Raw genomic sequence first — 17,705 nt, forward strand, 5'->3', positions numbered from 1 at the left:
AATGAATGCAGGTGTGAATTTAAAAGGAAAATTTTGGATTTTAATCCATAAGGATTTTATGTAGGCAGCTATTTGCAAAAACACTGGTTTCTCTTTTGAAGGCTTAAAACTCAGCATAGTTTTCTGTCAGCCAGGCTAAGGAGTTCATAGTCTAGCAGTGCTCTACAAATAAAAGTTGAAGATATAACAGAACCATCATTTAGAAATCTTCACTCTGGATGTCCAAAAGAACTTTGAAAGGCCTGTGACAAAAACTTGAAATCTGCCAAAATAAGTAAATACTGAGGATAGTTTACTAATTTTTGGCAGACAGCACAAGTAAGAATGTTTCACAAAATTCCTAAAATTTTGCTCAACTTTCAGTCACTAATATGGCTTTATGATCGTAAAAGTCTTCAAAGATCACATAGATCTTACATGGTTTTATAGATGCTGCAGGCATTAACTAGGAAGTAAAGCATCTTTCAAAATGTAAAAATGGCTCATTGCCAGTTATGTTTCAGAAAATGTCTGCAAAAATTCATTTGCCTATCAAAAATGTACAATCACAGGCTAGGCCAATCCTTTGAGTAACTGCCTTTGCCAGTAGTGAATTACCATGATTAAACAGAATCTAAAACTAAAACATTTTAAACATAACTCTAGTACATTTTAAATTACTCTATAAAAATGTGCAATGTGGTTATTCAAATCATCATAGAACACTTCAAAAAAATGAATATGATCTACCCAGAGATGAAAGGTTATACTGAGATGAGAATTTTAACTATTACCTAATTTATTTTCTTTCTTATTTTTTTGGTTTTCTACAAAAACTTTTAACACTAACTTTTGGGTTTTAATCTATTGAGTAATTTGTGGTGGTTTCAGTTTTCCTAGTATGTAGGCCAAAATGGACAGGTCAAAAGACAATCCAGGAAATGGCAGTGAGAGATCAGATAAAGATTTATGCACACACCAGATCACAGCAAAGCAACCACCTCTTCTAAACACTTGCTTCCACTGTAAACTTTGTTCGTATCTCCATGTTTGTAAGTCTGAATTAGTGTATAAAAAATCACATTAAAAAGGTAAAATTATTTAAGTGCGATATTAACTGATCTGTATTTTATAAATTTTAATCCATAAAAATATAAATAAGAATGGTAAATTTTAAGAAAAGAAATATACATTTAGTGCAAGTTATGAATTACAATTCATCTTCAGTGTCAGCAATGGATCTTGAAGAAAGAAAATGACTTATCTAATTTCAAGAAAAAAATTCCAGTGTTTTATCATGCAATTAATACCAGATACAGCTAAACAGAACACTTCCTTCTCTTTACTGTCATAGCAGCAGCATTCTTTAATTATGCTGAACAGCACTTGTATACCCTAGTAGTAGTTTTAGAAATAGAAAATTTGCATAAGACCAGGTCACATTTTCCGTAAGTCTATGAGGAAAAAAATAAAGACTGTTTATCCTTTAAAGTCAAAAATTTTTGATTCTGAATGACACAGCATACCAGCTGGGAGATTTCCTTCACACTTCATTCAAAATTTTACCTGTTTGGCCAGCCTTTGATTTGGTGTGTGTGCTGTCCCAAGCCTTCCGTGATGGTATAAACTACATGGCTGGCACAAGAAACACACCCTTCTTGTGATAAAACCTCTGTATAATCACAGTACATCTCAATATGAGAAAGGACTGCTTCAAAAGGGTACACCAATTTAAAAGAGGATTTGTTACGCTCAGGAGAGAGAGAGAGAGAGAGAGAGAGAGAGAGAGAGAGAGAGAGAGAGAGAGAGAGGAGAGGGAGAGGGAGAGGGAGAGGGAGAGGGAGAGGGAGAGAGAAAAGCTCTTCCGGAATGTAGAAAGGTAATGCTTAACTACACAATTCATGAATTAAACAGAACAGTTTAGATTAAAAAGGGGGGGAGGGGGCAAGACCTTGCAGTCTTATCGATGGCTCAATTCAAAGTAATCCCTCTAGAAATAGGGACTGAGAACACGTCTTTGAGATGTTGGATTAACAGGCCAGGTGCTCATGGACTCTGAGGTCATCTTCTCCGTTGAGGCTCAGGCCAGCAACCTCATGGCACGTTGTCTTGAACACATCCAGTGCAGAACAACAGGCGCACTCTCTTCTTTCTGGCCCCGGATAATTCCTCCATTACACGAGCATTATTTGCAAACTACGTTGCAATCTTGGCCCTAATATTTCCTTTTTGTTTTAAGAAGAAAAACATGTGAATGACTCCCCAATGCTAAAGAGTTGTGCTATTCAACAAATGAACTTCCTCTTCTTCTCTCTCTTCATCTACGAGGTTCAGTTGAACATTATTGAAGCGGGATCTTGGTTTGCTGTCTGGGCCATATGACGTAGGATATCTTTTTTTGTTATAATGCCAAGGAGGCGTCTGAAAGGGATAAACAGAAAGGTGCTGTTAAAATGAGAAAAGAAAAAGAGAAGCTATATCTATAGCAAAATCCTTTTTGTTGACAGGAATAGAGCAAAGCAAGCAGTCTGATTTTGTATTTTCTATTAGTAAAGAAAATGAAATTATCCAGAAGCTATTCTTTGATACAAAAACTATTATGGTCACTCAAGAGTGTCCTTTCCACTGAGGACTGAATACCTCATTAAATGAGTTATTTTGCGTTAATGTATGCCAACAAAAAAAAAGCAACAAAAACTAGGATGACGTATGGATTCAGAGTGATATCAATCCCATTTCACTCCTAACATTAAAAAAATAATAAAATTCAATCCCTTCAATTCATTTTGTTTAACCAAAATTAACCAACTCTTCAGAAATAATTTAAGGATTCTCCAGTTGTATGCAGAATATTCATAAAAGCATACAATTCACACATATATATATAATCAACACAAAATGTCATTCCTAAACTTCAGAACCCTAAGAATAAATTGTAATGCAATGCAGATTTCTAGTATACTTAATGCTTTTTTCTTATTTTGTCCTACCCCAAAAGACATAGTGCTTTCATGAAATTCTTAGTTATTAATGGTTACATTAAAAACATGTAAGAAAACAATTATTATAAGTAAAGCAGGAAGCAGAATGAATGAGTAGCTACTATATTATTCTGGTTAGTAGTTTTATAAATAAGGATGCATGAAACACTTGTGAAATATTAGCATACAATAGCAACACATAATCAATTGTGTACTTAAGCAAATGGGGTAGGTTTCATTTAGGTGTAACAATTGCAGGGCCAAATTAATTTCAGGCACTAATCACTAAAGCCAGACATTTTTTGTTATATGGTAAGATAAATCAAAATTTATCTGTAGTCATGTAACCACTAAGACATAAAACCTGTTAGTACAAATAAATTTGACCCCAAAGCTGCTTATGGCCTTCTAGAGGGACATACAAAAGGGGCACAAACATGAAATGGCAGGACACACATTCTGACTTTGAAAATATGCAGGGAATAGCAGAAACAGTACCAATGTCACAATCACAGATATATACATATATAATGCTCTAGTTAGTGTGCCCATTAAAAATCTAATTGTCTGCAATTCTAGTTGCTAAGCTCAGTTAAGATCACTTAGAGCTTAGGTTTACCACAAGAAAACCACAGATTAGGAAGCAAAAAAGAAAAATGGGTTGGGGGTGATAGAACAACAGACATTATTAACCAGTCAGGAGTCTTCTGAGACCGGTGAATATGCTAGGTTAGACAGATCTGTCACAATTTTATACTTAAGCATGTTCAACATTTCCTCATTCAACCACCAAACTTTTGTAATTCTTAAATTGTGATGAGATGTTAACTTTTGCTCACTTTCTATGAATGGAATTTTCTAAATAGATCTCACAGACATCTGATCAAACACAAATATAACTGGCAGCGTGGTAAAATTTTTTTGTTGTTGTTCAGCAGGTATCTGGGAGAGAACTGAACAGTTCACAAGTTTCATGCCTCCTGACTTCTAAGGTGTCTAGTTAGGAGATCTGATACATCTAATCACCAAGGGGTCCACGTGCTGCTTTAGTTGCTCGAGATGCTCTAAAATGTTCTTCTTTGTGATGATCCCCAAGACAATCCTGAAACAGATTATTATGCTAATAACTGTGTGAGAAATTAAATCAAATGAGGTTCCAATAATAATGATAAAAGAATGAGAGAAAACAAAAACATAAACATAAGAATGCTTGTCATGAATGTTAGAAAAATAAAAATGATTTTTAAACTCTAGGTTCCCTAGACATATACTCAACTGACCTCAACAGGAATATTGGCAGGTATTCTTTTCAAATTAAAAAAAATAAGAATCTTAGAAATCAGAAAGTTCTGAATGAAGATGACTATAACACAAAGTGTAAAAGAAATTTAGTAATGATACACAGCTCTGAACCTCTGAAATTTAAAAGTTAGTATCCAATGTTTGCTTAGGGGAACATGTTTTTTCTAATTTCTAAGTTGTCACAACAGCTATATCATTTGAATCTACTTTAAGATTGAAGGAAAGCTTAACTTGTATTCACATTATTTTGAATTAAATTCATACAACAAAAATTAATTTGAAATAAATTAATACAACAAAATGTCTAAATATCAGGAAGTGAATGGCATTTACAAAACACATTTATGAGCAGAAGCCACCATTTCTTTCCTTAAAAAATACATTGTGGGCCGGGAGTTTGGCCTAGTGGTAGAGTGCTTGCCTAGCATGCACGAAGACCCGGGTTCAATTCCTCGGCACCACATACATAGAAAAAAGCCAGAAGTGTTGCTGAGGTTCAAGTGGTAGAGCTCTAGCCTTGAGAAAGCCCAAGGACAGTACTCAGGCCCTGAGCTCAAGCCCAGGACTGGCAAAAACAAAACAAAACAAAACCAAAAAACATTGTTTTCTAAATTCTGAACTTGTCAAAAGCAATAGTCATAAATTCTCATATTAAGAATACCTGAAACTATTAAATCTATGTCTGGTTACTGGCTTCATTACAGAAATTAATAAATTCAACTGCAGCTACACTATAAAGCAATGCAAAGTAATTAAGAAAAAAAACTGAAAAGACTCAATTCTGGGGGGAAAAAGATAAATTCTTCTAAAACATCCTTCAGGATAATCAGACATTTCCTTGGTGATCTGGATAATTCAACTTCCCTGTTAAACTGCCTTTGAATATTCTGAGTTCCTCAAGAATATCATCAGGGCTTTCAAAGCAGGTGGCCAAATACACCTACATCTCTTGTAGAACAGTACCTTAAGGTGATAGCCAGAGGAGGGGGGACTGAGGATCAAAATGGCAAAAACATAGGTTCTCTACCTATGTTCTCTTACTAGGTTCTCAAATAACAGACCAATCCATAAATGAAAAGTTTCCATGTCACAGGAATAACACCCACCCTCCAAACTCAGAAACTATACTACATATAAGAAACTTTCAGTAACTAAATAGACATTCAACTTAAGTAGCTGAGGTTACAAAAAAAAAACAACCAACAAAAACAAAACCCTGTTGGCAATTCACTCAGAGTTACAGTTGGAGATAAGAAATATGAAAATCTTGGCAATTATTTCAACACAGTAACACTACTTAGACATGCTTTTCTAAGTAGAATGATTTAGTTAACATCACTTATAGTAAGCTTTGAAAACATGAGGAAAATTATAAATTTATAAGGTCTAAGTGGTAAAATGTAGAGGCTTTACAAAGTAATCACTTCATTAACTATTTCCTTAAAAAAAAAAAAAAAAAAAAAAAAAAACAGGAGAAATTCAGTTTCTTTAGTTCACAACAGAGATTGACTAGAGGTTAACAAGGCCAGGTTCAGTGCTGCTTTATTAACTTTAGGGAATACAAAAAAACCCAAACATTTGCTAAATGTGACTTAATTACGAATAATTTGCTACTGGGGAAAGGAGGCTTGCTAAAAATACAATAGTAATAGGATCAGAGTTAGTAAGACCTAAACTAGTGTTCCCCAAAGTTAAGTTCCAAGAAACACTATCCCATGACTTCCACCCACTTCACTCCATCAAAAAAGAGTTGCATTTTCAAGTGAGTTTAGAAAGCTATATTGCTGTTACCTGGCCAACATTTTTAATGTTCTCACAAGTTCAAAAAGTATTTTCAACCATAATTAATTCAAACTTTTCAAACTCATACGGTGTTAAAAGCTTTGAGTAACTCTTACTAGCATCCTACTGGTTCTGCCAAAATCAAAACATTTTGAAAAACTACTAAATTACAATATAAAATGTTTATCAATATTTAACTGGTATCTTTATAATGTAACATCAATTTTTCTATGACCTAACTATTCTCCCCCCAACCTATTTGCCTTTAAGATCCGTGTGTCTGCTTCCCCTGCTATTTTCTTCTCTGAGGTCCTGGTATAAACTTAAAAACACTAAAGCTAAACAGACTTCATGCTCTTCACTGAAAACCATTCATTTATTTTCTAGATTTGAACTTCCTCTCCAAATGTTCACTTTCCTTCCCGTGTATATATTGTTTTCTGGGAAGGACCAAAATAAGGAAAAACGGCCAAGCTTAGTCACGTGGAAGCATCCCCACTTTTCATACAAAACCAGCTGCAGCAGACAGAATTTTAATGAGCTATCTCTCTTCTTGCTAAACTATGACATCATCATTTTACTCCTCTTCTCACACCATTCCCAGCCAGCACCCTCATTTGAGCCACAACCACTACTTCTGGCTTTTTCTGGTTAATTGACGATAAAAGTCTAGTAGATTTGTCTTCCAAGCTGGCTTGATTTAAACCTAGATTCTCAGATCTCAGCCTCCTGAGTAGGGATTATGTGAGAGCCACCATCCAGTGCTTGGACAGTCCTTCATTTCTAGTTTCTTTTCTAGTATTTGTACTATCAAAATCCAGGGAAATAAACAGCAAGGTGAAATATGAAAATTAGCCTACATAGTAGTTTTATGGTCACAGTTATCATTACTTAAGGAATAACATTTAATCTGTGAGTACAGAAAAAGACAAAATTTCCCCGGTACAGAGAACTCAAAGCACATAATAGCTGTCAAAATTCAATTTAGGTTCCAATTGGACTATTAAAGAAAGTAAGAGACTAAGTATAAAGGCTCACAAATGCAATTTAGTTGGGAAGAGAAGATTTGGAGGATTGTGGTTTCAGGCCAGCCCAGGCAAAAATTAGTGAGGAGGCTCCATCTTAACCCATAAAGAGCTGCCACGACATATGCCTGTCACTCTAGCTATATGGAAGCATAAATAGGAGATCTCTGTTAAGGCTGATCTTGGTGTAAACCCAAGAATCTATTTGAAAAATAATTAAAGCAAAGGGAAGGGGGGGAAACAATGATTGGGAGGGGATAGAGGGAGGGAAATGGAAACAAAAACATGAGAAAGGGTATCAATGTGTGAGAAGTAATAAACCTACTACCTGGCAAATGTAACTGTAACCCCCCCATACATTACCCCAACAATAAAAAATTTAAAAAAAAATTAAAAGCAAAAAGAGGTACAATATTCGTCTGGCAAATGCAAAGCTCTGAGTTCAAGCCCTACTACCTCAAGACAAATAGGTGGACAGTATAGACAGATACAAAGATAGACATAGATCAACAGGCAGACAAAAGAAGCTATATATTCTATTTAATATTTAAAAGGACTTTTAAAAAATATAGTTGGATTTAAGTAGTGTGTAAGGGAATCAACATTCGACCAATCAGTTTATAAATGCAATGTATTTTAACCAATGTCACCCTTTTTATCATTCTCCCCATTATTTCCAACACCACCCTCAATTTTCTTAACTTAGTATTTAAATAACAAAGTTTGATACTATTTTTTGGGGGGGGGCGGGGAATTGGTCATGGGGCTTGAACTCTGGGTTTGGGCACTGCCACTGAGCTCTGCAGCTCAAGGCTAGCACTCTTTGACTTGAGCCACAGTGCCACTTCTGATAATACTATTTTTAAACAAAAAGTAAATGAAGAATCATAGTAATGCTTACTGCACACATTTCTTCTGTTATGAGTATCTGATACCTAATAATTTTCAAGTTCCTGACCTTAAGATCTATGTTTCAATGATTTATTTCATAATCCTAAAGTTATTTTATTTAGCACAGAGAAAAACACTATGTGGATTTAATTCTCCAGCTTTCTGCTGTTTTACAGAAATACACATGTCAAGCTGGGCACTAGTGGCTCATGCCTGTAATCCTAGTTACTCAGGAGGCTGATATCTGAGAATCACGGTTGCAAACCAGCATGGTCAGGGTAGTCCACAAGATTCTTACCTCCAATTAACCACCAAAAAGCTGAAGGAGGAACTGTGGCTCAAATGGTAGAGTGCTGACAAAAAGGCTCAGGGACAGTGAACAGTCCCTGAGGTCAAGCCCCAAGAATGGCACAAAAACAATTCCAATAAGAGGCTAAGTGTGGTGGCACATATCCATAGCCCCAGCATTCAGAAGGATGAAGCAGTAAGATCTTAACTCAAAATTAAATGATAAAATAAATTGAAAAATTAAAAATCTCAATAAAGAACAGAAATTTGACAGATAAGGGGTCTAAATGCCTATTTGTCATTAACAGTTTATGTATAATATTTGTGGATGAAGGATGGTAAACAAAAAGAGTTGAAGCATGTATTGAAGTGTTGAAGGGAATTTTTTTTTTTTTGGTGATAGCAGTATTTGAACTCAGAGCTTCACGTTTGCTGGGAAAGTGTTCTGCTGCTGGGCCATGCCGACAGACTTTTATTGCACTGGTTATTTTGAGACAGGGTGTTGCTTTCTAGCCAGTCCCGCACAGGGACCCGAATGGGCCTATTTCATACTTCCCATCATAGCTGGGGTGAAAGAACTACCCCACTGTGCCCACTGTCTTCCACTGAGATAGTCTTGTAAACGTGTGTTTGTTTTCTTTCTAATTTTAACAAGCTGCACATATTGGAGATCCTTCTTCTTCTCTTTTCCAACTTTGAAGTACAGCATTCTTGACAAAGCTACTTTATGCTTTGGCAAACAATGGATACTGGACATCTTCCTCTCTCTCCATACTGAATCACAAACTTTCTCCCTTGGAAACTGACTCTCCTTTCCATTTAAAAAAAAAAAAAAAAAAAGCATTAGAAAAGTTAAACTCTGGCTAGTGAACTGGCTTTGGAGGAGGTGTCACACTTACCCGTTGTGAGTTACAAGGCACTGCCTCAGACCCAACTTTCGGAAGATGTCCACCACAATCTCCATGGGGGTGTGGTCTGTCACTGTGAAAGGGCTCATGTCCAGGATGCTTCGAAGTTTCAGTGGCCGAGGGCTTTCTGCTGGAAGAGAAGGGGTGTGCTGTGCAAAGCACACACGGGAACTGCCAACAATACCTTCTTGTTTTTTTCTGGCGCTTTCTGAAAAGGAAATAGAGAAGATGGAAAAAAAATTGCAATGGATAGATTTTTATTCTTTTGCAAAGTGGCTTATTTGGAGATAAATGTATCTATCTCCTTTCACTTTTTCCTTAACCAAGAATGCAATCAACAGAAAAGCTATCTGGTAATCTCTTCTGTTTCACTGAATTAGAATCTACCAATAATCAAGAATCTTATTGTAAATAAGGTGCATAACTACCTAATGTGACAATTTTGTTTTTGGAGCTTAAGCAACTTTCTAATTTTGGTACACAGCACACTGGGAATATGGAACACAGTTTATTGTTGGGATCCGTCACAGAATAAAGCCTGCTTATGCTCCAAGTCCCTTATTCCACATTGGAGTTGAGAAAGTTTCATCCTAACTTGACTATGCTGTGTAGTGTAATGGTTGGTTCTATTTTCTGATGTTAAAAGTCTAATTGTGCAGATGACTCATGAGCATCAGAGAGGTTGAAACTATAATTATGCTTATAATGGATACAGACTGACTTTTTAGATCGTTTATATGTAAGGCTTCTTTCTGTCAGTTTGTCCTCCTCTCTAGAGTGGTCGGCTCCCCGTGTGTCTGTCTTGCCGCTATTTCCCCAGCTACCTTTGAAAGTGCTACCCAGGAAGTGGAAGGGCAGACAGAAAGGAAGGAAAAGAAAACCCAAAAATAGAGAGAACATGCAAAAAAAGTCATTCTGATTTATGCTTCTATTTTGAGTTAATACTAATTCAAAACAGCATGACTGTATAGTTATTGTTATAATGAAAATATTTGGAACTTGAATTTTGCTACAAAAACAAGAAGAATAAATAACGTAGATTAAAAAGTAAAAATTACTATCATAGGGCCAGGAGTTTGGCCTAGTGGTAGAGTGCCATGCATGAAGACCCGGGTTTGATTCCTCAGCACCACATACATAGAAAAAAGCTGGAAATGGTGCTAATTCAAGTGGAGAATTCTAGCCTTGGGAAAAGCCCAAGGACAGCGCTCAGGCCCTGAGTTCAAGCCCCAGGACTGGCAAAAAAAAGTACCATCACAAATGAATACTATAATGCATTTTACATCTTCTAACCTCTTCTTAATAGTGTTGTAACATACCTGCATTAAGGCACCAAGTAAGATCTTAATGGCCACCTTAAAAGCATGATCATGGTATTGGGGGACAAGAAAAGGAGGGGGGGGAAGAGGGAGAGGAAAGGAGGGAGGGAGGGAGGGAGGGAGGGAGGGAGGGAGGGAGGGAGGGAGAGTAGCTGGCAATGGTAGCCTATAATCTCAGGAGGCTGAGATCTGAGGATTACAGTTCAAAGTCAGCCTAGGCAGGGAAATCTATGAGACAATTATCTCCAATTAACCACCAAAAATAAACTGGATGTAAAGCTTGTGGCTCATATGGTAGAGTTCTAGCCTTGAGCAAAAAAGCTCAGGACAGTGCTTAAGCCCTGAGTTCAAAGACAAAGGACTGGTGGAGAGAGATGGGGGCATGCCCATTAACAACATTCATATGTACATGATTCTTTTTAAAATGCTAAATTGCTCTTTAGGCCATTAGGAGAATTTAATGACTGGTGCCTGTCACCTGAGTGGTGTACTGTAAATTCTAACAGCATGTACTGTTGATGGGTACATAGGACACAATGATTGAAGTGCGACACAAAAAGTGTGAAAGAGTAGAGGAATAAAGGTATCAAGTTTTTGTATGTAAATTAATTTACCAGAAACACAGTCAAATTTAAAAGAGTAAAAAAATTACAATGAGGAGTGTAAATAATTTATAATTCTAAAGAAAAAAACTTACAATAACTCAATGGAAACAGTTAAAAAAATGTGAAATGTAATAGTAAGTAGCACACATGATATTTTTACTCACTGTTAGCCCCCAAAATACCAACAAAATGACAGAAAACTCAGCAATGAAATAAATATTTAATGATAAAACTTTTTTTTAAAATTCATTGCTTCCTATTCAAACAACCCTAAATAGTCTGAGACCTCAATCTGGACATAGTAATTTGAAAATTTTTGCTTTAAAACCAAAATCTAGAGCCGTGTGGGGCCTGCCCAGTGGTCAGTGGCCATGGTACCTACCGTGCCCTGCACAGCATTGATTACTAAATTATTGTCCAGGAGGGGCGACGCTGGGCCAGCCCCCCTGGTATTTATTGCTGTACATAGTGTATGTTTGTGATATATAAAGTTCTCTTTATTTTGTATATGATGAATAAACACCTTTTAAAGAAAAAAAAAACAAAAGCTACTAAAAGCTATTAAACTTGGCATTTTAAAGATCTTAAAGATTTTAAAGAGGAATTTCTTATATTTCAACAAAGCATAGTTATATGCATGTATAAAAACACACAATATGATGCAATTTTATATACAGAAAATAGTATACAGACCTAACTTCCCAATAAAAATAAACAAATAATATTTTTTAAATATATGCTGTCAGATATTTAAGGTATGTCCAAAAAGTTAGTAAGTAGCCGTTGGCATGGCTCCAGCCTGCAAATCTAGCTACTCAGAAAGCTAAGATCTGAGGACTGGGGTTCAGGGCAACTTGGACAAAAACGTCCAGGAGACTAAAATCTTTAATTAGCCATCAAAAGACCAGAAGGAGAACTATGGCTTAAGTGGTAAACCACTCTTGAGCAAAAAAAACTCAAAGACAGCACCCAGGCTCTAGGTGCAAGCCCCAGGACTGCCCCCACTCAAAAAAAAAAAAAAGCTGTCATGTGACTAGAATTTCTGATGGCATGTCTTGATGTGTTATATATCTAAAGCACCCATACCCTTTAAACTGCCACTATTTCCTATCTCATTATCTTATCTCTTAAGAGACAACAATAACTCATACCTAGACTCCTCCTAGCTACTGAGATTTGAGAATCAAGATTTGAGCAGAGAAATCTAAGAGATTCCTATCTCCAAATAACTAGCAAAAAGCCGAGAATGGAGATGTGGTTCAAGTGATAGAGCACTAGTTAAGAGTATAAAAAGCTGAATATGAACCCAACGTCTGAGTTCAAGTCCTAGTACTGGCAAAAAAATATCTTCACACAAAGTAAGAATACCAATTATACTTCATTCTAACATTATCTCCTTTACCTTTTAAAAACCTAGCCTTTTAAAACTTTATTAAACCCCCAAATTCTGACCTTTCCAGTTTTTCTGACTGGTTACCTGTAAATCCTAGAGAAGGGATAAATAACCAGTGAAGTTCTTTCATGACAATGGACAGAAAGCTAAAACATTTGAATATAGCCAAGTTTGATAACTTAAGTTACCCCCAAAAACCTTTAGAATGATGGGATCACTAGTCTGAAAAATTTTCCAAATCTGCATGGAACATTCTCTTTAGGATCATTCTTTTCCTTTCTTTTTAGTACAAAGTAGAAATGCTCTCTAACCCCATAGAGTGTCTAGTCTTCCCTCTTCAAGTGGCAAAAGCATTATTTTGGAAACCTTTGCAGTAGCCTTACAGGATAAGATGGAAAAGAATGATATTTGGAGACATACTAAATTGCCTGACATTTTTCTGGGTAAGAGTACTGCACAAGAAACTGAGGAGACAAAAAGCAAGCCCTCTCCCACGCCTACCCTCTATCATTCACATGTTAGAGGATGTAGATTGTGTTAAAAAAGATTAAAACCTCACTGGCTTGATCAATATTGCAGAACTACATCCTTTCACTAAAAATATAAAACTATCCATTGAGGCATAAATTCCTTTCTAAGGGACATAAATGTTCCTTGTCCTTAAAATTCTAACCAATTAAACTTCACTTTAGAAATTATTATATTGGGGCCGGGAGTTTGGCTTAGGTAGAGTGCTTGCCTAGCATGCACGAAGACCTGGGTTTGATTCTTCGGTACAACATACATAGAAAAAAGCCGGAAGTGGTGCTGAGGCTCAAGTGGTAGAGCTCTAGCCTTGAGAAAGTCCAAGGACAGTGCTCAGGCCCTGAGCCCAAGCCCAGGACTAGCAAAAAGAAAAAAAAAAAAGAGCAGGGCAGTAGCCTTGGGCTGAAATGCTTAGGGACTGTGCCCCAACTGAGTTCAAGCCCCAAGACCCACCAAAAACAACAACAACAAAAAAGAAATTATTATATTACACTCACCCACCCACCCATGAATGGGTATTATTTAAAAGATACCTATTGCAATTGTCAGGTCTCTTCTGAGAGCAAATCCCACCAATCTCTGAGATTCTTTTGACATTATAACAGGAAAGCCATTGTAGCTGGTTTCATTAATCATGTTTTCTATATCATCCACGGTCATATTGTCCTGCGTGAGAACAGCTAAGGGAGGGTCATTCCTTCTAGGCCTCATGACGTCAGCAGCGAGAGTAGTATGAGTGAACTCTTCTTTTGCATCCAAGAAAGGGTATCCATTTAATCGGATGTGTGCTTCATAAATGCCCTCTCTACCAAAGGCATCTCCAACCCATTTACTGGTCATTACTGCGGCCATAAGAGGAACAATATATTCCAAGCCTCCGGTAAGTTCAAAAACAATAACCACCAGAGAGACAGTCATTCTTGTCACACCACCTGAAAAAACAAAACAGAAAAAAGTACCACTGGTCAGAAAAGACAGGATCTTAACCCCTATATGTTCCTGGAGTATATATTAGGCAGGTAATACACGAATTATAGAGCCTGGAAAGCATTACCACCAAAAACTTCCATTCTTCTCGGACAGGATGAAAATCAGTACTTCTAATAAGATTTACAGAAAAAAAAAATCTTCTTGGTTTATAAAACATTACAGGATATTTTGAAATCGTTTACCTCAAATTTTCATTTGAAAGTCGTTTACTTCAGCATTAAGCCAGGGAATGGCTCACACCTGTAATCCTAGCTACTCAGGAGGCTGAGAACTGAGGATCTGAGAGTCAGCCCCAGCACTAAAGACTGAGAGACTCTTACCTCCATTAATCACTAGAAAATGGGAAGTGGGGCTGTGGCTCAGGGGTAGGGTGGTAGCCTTGAGCAGAAGAGCTCAGGGACAATCTCCAGGCCCAGGAGTAGGGTGGTAGCTTTGAGCTGAAGTGCTCAGGGACAGTGCCCAGGCCAGAGTTCAAGCCCCATGACCCACCCCCCTCCTCCCAAAAAAGTCAACTTAGCCAAAAAAATTATTTTGGAATCCTTATGAACTCAAGACCATAATTCTAGCTACTTAGGAAACAGAGATGGGGCATCATCGTTGAAGGCCTGTCCAGGCATAATAGGTCATAAGACTTCATCTCAACCAGTGGTTGGGCACAGTAGTGTGTGCTTGTCATCTTCAGCAACACAAGCAGCTCAGGCATAAACTAAATCCTATCACAAAAATAGCAAATGCAAAAAGGGGCTGGTAGCATGACTCATGTGGTAAGTGATTTCCCTGCAAGCATGAGGTTCTAAATTCAATCCCCAGTATAATAAGTAAAAAGAAAGAACGAAGAAAATCAGAGCATACCAATGACAGTGTTGCCTGTTTGAGGTACTGCTGTAGCAAAAGCTTCATTTTACTCTCATAAAAGTGTACTCATTCTTAAGGAAATATGGTCCCATATGTCAGGTCTATCTGATTTGTGACCAATTACAAGTTAAACTTACATGAGTAGAACATTCATTTCATTTCTCTCTTCTCAATTTTCTTCAAAATGAATGAAATGTTAAAATATTTTATGATTTTTATTAAAAATGTAAATAATATTCCCCATAGAAAATCATCTCTTCTAGGATAGAGGGGTAGCTCAGTGCTAAGGCATTTTTTTAGCATTCATCTTTCTGGGTTCAATACCCACCAAACAAAATTTAATAAAACTGATTTGTCCAAATAATTCTTCTACCTTAGCCACATCTACTTACTATTATCTTTGTCCTACATTTCAAATTGTGCATGCCATATGTTGCTACTGCATTAATGTTATTTTTCAATTGTAGAGACTTTAGATGACCCATTGCCACAAAAGACGCCACACACTTAAAATGAATTCCCTCTTCTTAACCTGATAAACTCTCACTCCAATTTCTCTTCCTAAAAATGCAGGGGGTTATTCCTGGTTCAACACTTTACTTTATTGCAACATGTAGAATGTCAACACATCCAGTCTGGTTTCCTCTATAAGATATCCACCCATGGGTTCCTATCTCAGGATTTTCACACTAAGCTAGTCCAGGTCCTGAAGACTTTCTTCCTAATTTCAATACCAATTTATCTTACCTCCATTAATTCTAGGCCCTATTAAAGTTTGATCCACTTTATAATCTTTTTTTTAGACAACAGACTCTTTTAGTACTTTCTACAATCATTACATATTGCTCAATATTGGTTGAACAACAATAATTAATGAGCACTTGCTACTTCATCTTCGATTGCCATTACGCTTGATGACCACTAACTGCAAAAATTTGACTCACCAAACAAAAGAGTCAAAACACCAACTTTATTACAATCAAAGTCTAACTAACATTTTAAATACAAAGAACTAAGTATTTTGCATGCAAAAGACAATAAGTAGTTCCATAGTTAGTGCAAATATTTTCTTTTCACCAAAATAAGTTATCATCTGACTTCAAATGTGCCTTAGATGGTCTAGGACTAGTAAATAAGTCTTTTGATAAGGTTGGCAATAAATTACTGCTATTCTGAAAGCTATTCTGAAGCTTTGTTAGGAATCATTTTATAATTATTGCAAATAATGAAGATCCTTTAAATGAAAAACAAAAAATCTCTTTGGTCAGGATTCAAAATAAGCCTATGCTACAAGGAAATGGTTTCTGTCATTAAGCATTATGACAATATGCCTACTACTCTTCATTTTTTGTTCCCAGGCAGGCAAAATGAAAACTGTAAGAGGACTACTGCCTCTTTCCTGTTATTTCCTCCCTCAATCTTACATTCTCCTCCACCAAGGCACTCATCAAGTAAGCATGAGCACACTACCATTGGTTCTTTCCACTCAGATCTGCAAACATCCACACACAACAGACACAGTTATATTACCTAAGCATGCAGCAGCACCAACCATCGCATAAAGGCCCGGTGTGATGCAGTCAGCCCCGACCTCACACCACTCCTTGAAGATGAACCAGTCATGGTGATAGTAGGCAAGCTGTTCCACTGCAATCCCCACGATCCTTCCTGCAATCGCGCCAATGGCCATGCTGGGGATGAACAACCCTGATGGAACCTGTGACAACAGCAAAATGCTCATGAGCCACAGAGCCTCGAGAATGCTGCTTGAATCCTATCAACACACAGCAATTTCCTTCAGAACCTTTGGACTCTTTTCATATTTGTTACAGTAAAAGCCTAACAGAGATAGTCTTATTCAACAGCACCTTAGCAATTCCATGAATTCACTTCCAAGTAACAAACTACATTCTCTATGCCAAGGAGGAAAAAAAAAATCAAACGTGATACAAACTTCTGTCTTAGGGATTTCCCTATTGCTACTCTCTAACAAAACTTTCCCAAGTCCTAAAGGGAATAGTATGAAGTAGTTCCCATAAAATGAAATCAATTTAGTTTGAGGCACTATATTTTGTTCTACAAGATATCCTTCTTACATATTCACAAAGAACAAAATTATCAGATACTAGTCTTTATAAGTGAGCAACTTTATCAGTTCCTTTACATTGAGTGGGATATATATCAATTAAAAAGAGAAAACAGCTGAGTGATGGTAGCTTGCATCTGTAATTATTATTATTTTGTATTGCCAGGGAAATGTATAGAGGGGTGACAGTTACATTTGTCAGGTAGTGGGTGCAATTCTAGCTCAGGAAACTGAGATCTGAGAATCTTGGTCTGACGAGGTAGAAAAGTCTGTGAGACACAACTCCAATTAACCACCAGAAAACTAGAAGTGGTAGAGCACTAACCTTGAAAGAAAAAGCTCAGGGAGAGCGCCCAGGCCCTGAATTCAAGCCCCATGACTGACCAAAAACAGAGCAAAGCATTTACTAACTTAAATTTAAAGAAGGCAATAGGAATAGTAAATGCCTTAAGCAAAATTAAAGACTACTGATAGAGCAATAGCCCTAACCTGCTCTGAATCTGAAACAATGGCACATTGCAGCACATCACATCATGAAAGGGATACACAACACCGAGCATGTCCTTAACAGTTATCTCTCAGCAAGACTTTGGAACTTAAAGGTTCATCAACCAAATCTGGCTTTCTTATATAACTACAATCCCAAGTAGTACTGATGTTGAAGCAACAGAATTTGCCAAAAACCAACTGACCATAGACAAAGGAACTTTAACAGCTTCTTTAGCTTGATTTGCTATGAGAAAAAAAAAAAAATATATATATATATATATATATAA

The 17,705-nt window shown here is 36.8% G+C and overlaps 1 protein-coding gene across 4 annotated transcripts in view; it reads right to left on the reverse strand.

Annotated features, from left to right (window-relative positions):
- Positions 1 to 1,877: 1,877 nt before the first annotated feature.
- The window catches only part of Clcn3 (Cl-/H+ antiporter 3), a 60,340-nt gene continuing 44,512 nt past the window's right edge, over positions 1,878 to 17,705 (reverse strand). For 2 of the 4 annotated variants that reach the window (XM_090354201.1, XM_090354202.1), the window contains 5 exons: positions 16,374 to 16,560; positions 13,532 to 13,930; positions 9,148 to 9,364; positions 3,987 to 4,062; positions 1,878 to 2,400 (listed from right to left, as the gene is read on the reverse strand). In XM_090354201.1, coding sequence (XP_090210327.1) covers positions 2,248 to 2,400; positions 3,987 to 4,062; positions 9,148 to 9,364; positions 13,532 to 13,930; positions 16,374 to 16,560 — 1,032 coding nt within the window. In that variant the 3' untranslated portion in view covers positions 1,878 to 2,247. The remainder of the gene's footprint in view (positions 2,401 to 3,986; positions 4,063 to 9,147; positions 9,365 to 13,531; positions 13,931 to 16,373; positions 16,561 to 17,705) is intronic. The other 2 variants (XM_090354204.1, XM_090354205.1) reach the window with 1 other exon arrangement.

Source organism: Megascapheus bottae, chromosome 20 (assembly GCF_031878675.1).
Source record: "Megascapheus bottae isolate mThoBot1 chromosome 20, mThoBot2.hap1, whole genome shotgun sequence".
Lineage (NCBI taxonomy): Eukaryota > Metazoa > Chordata > Mammalia > Rodentia > Geomyidae > Megascapheus > Megascapheus bottae.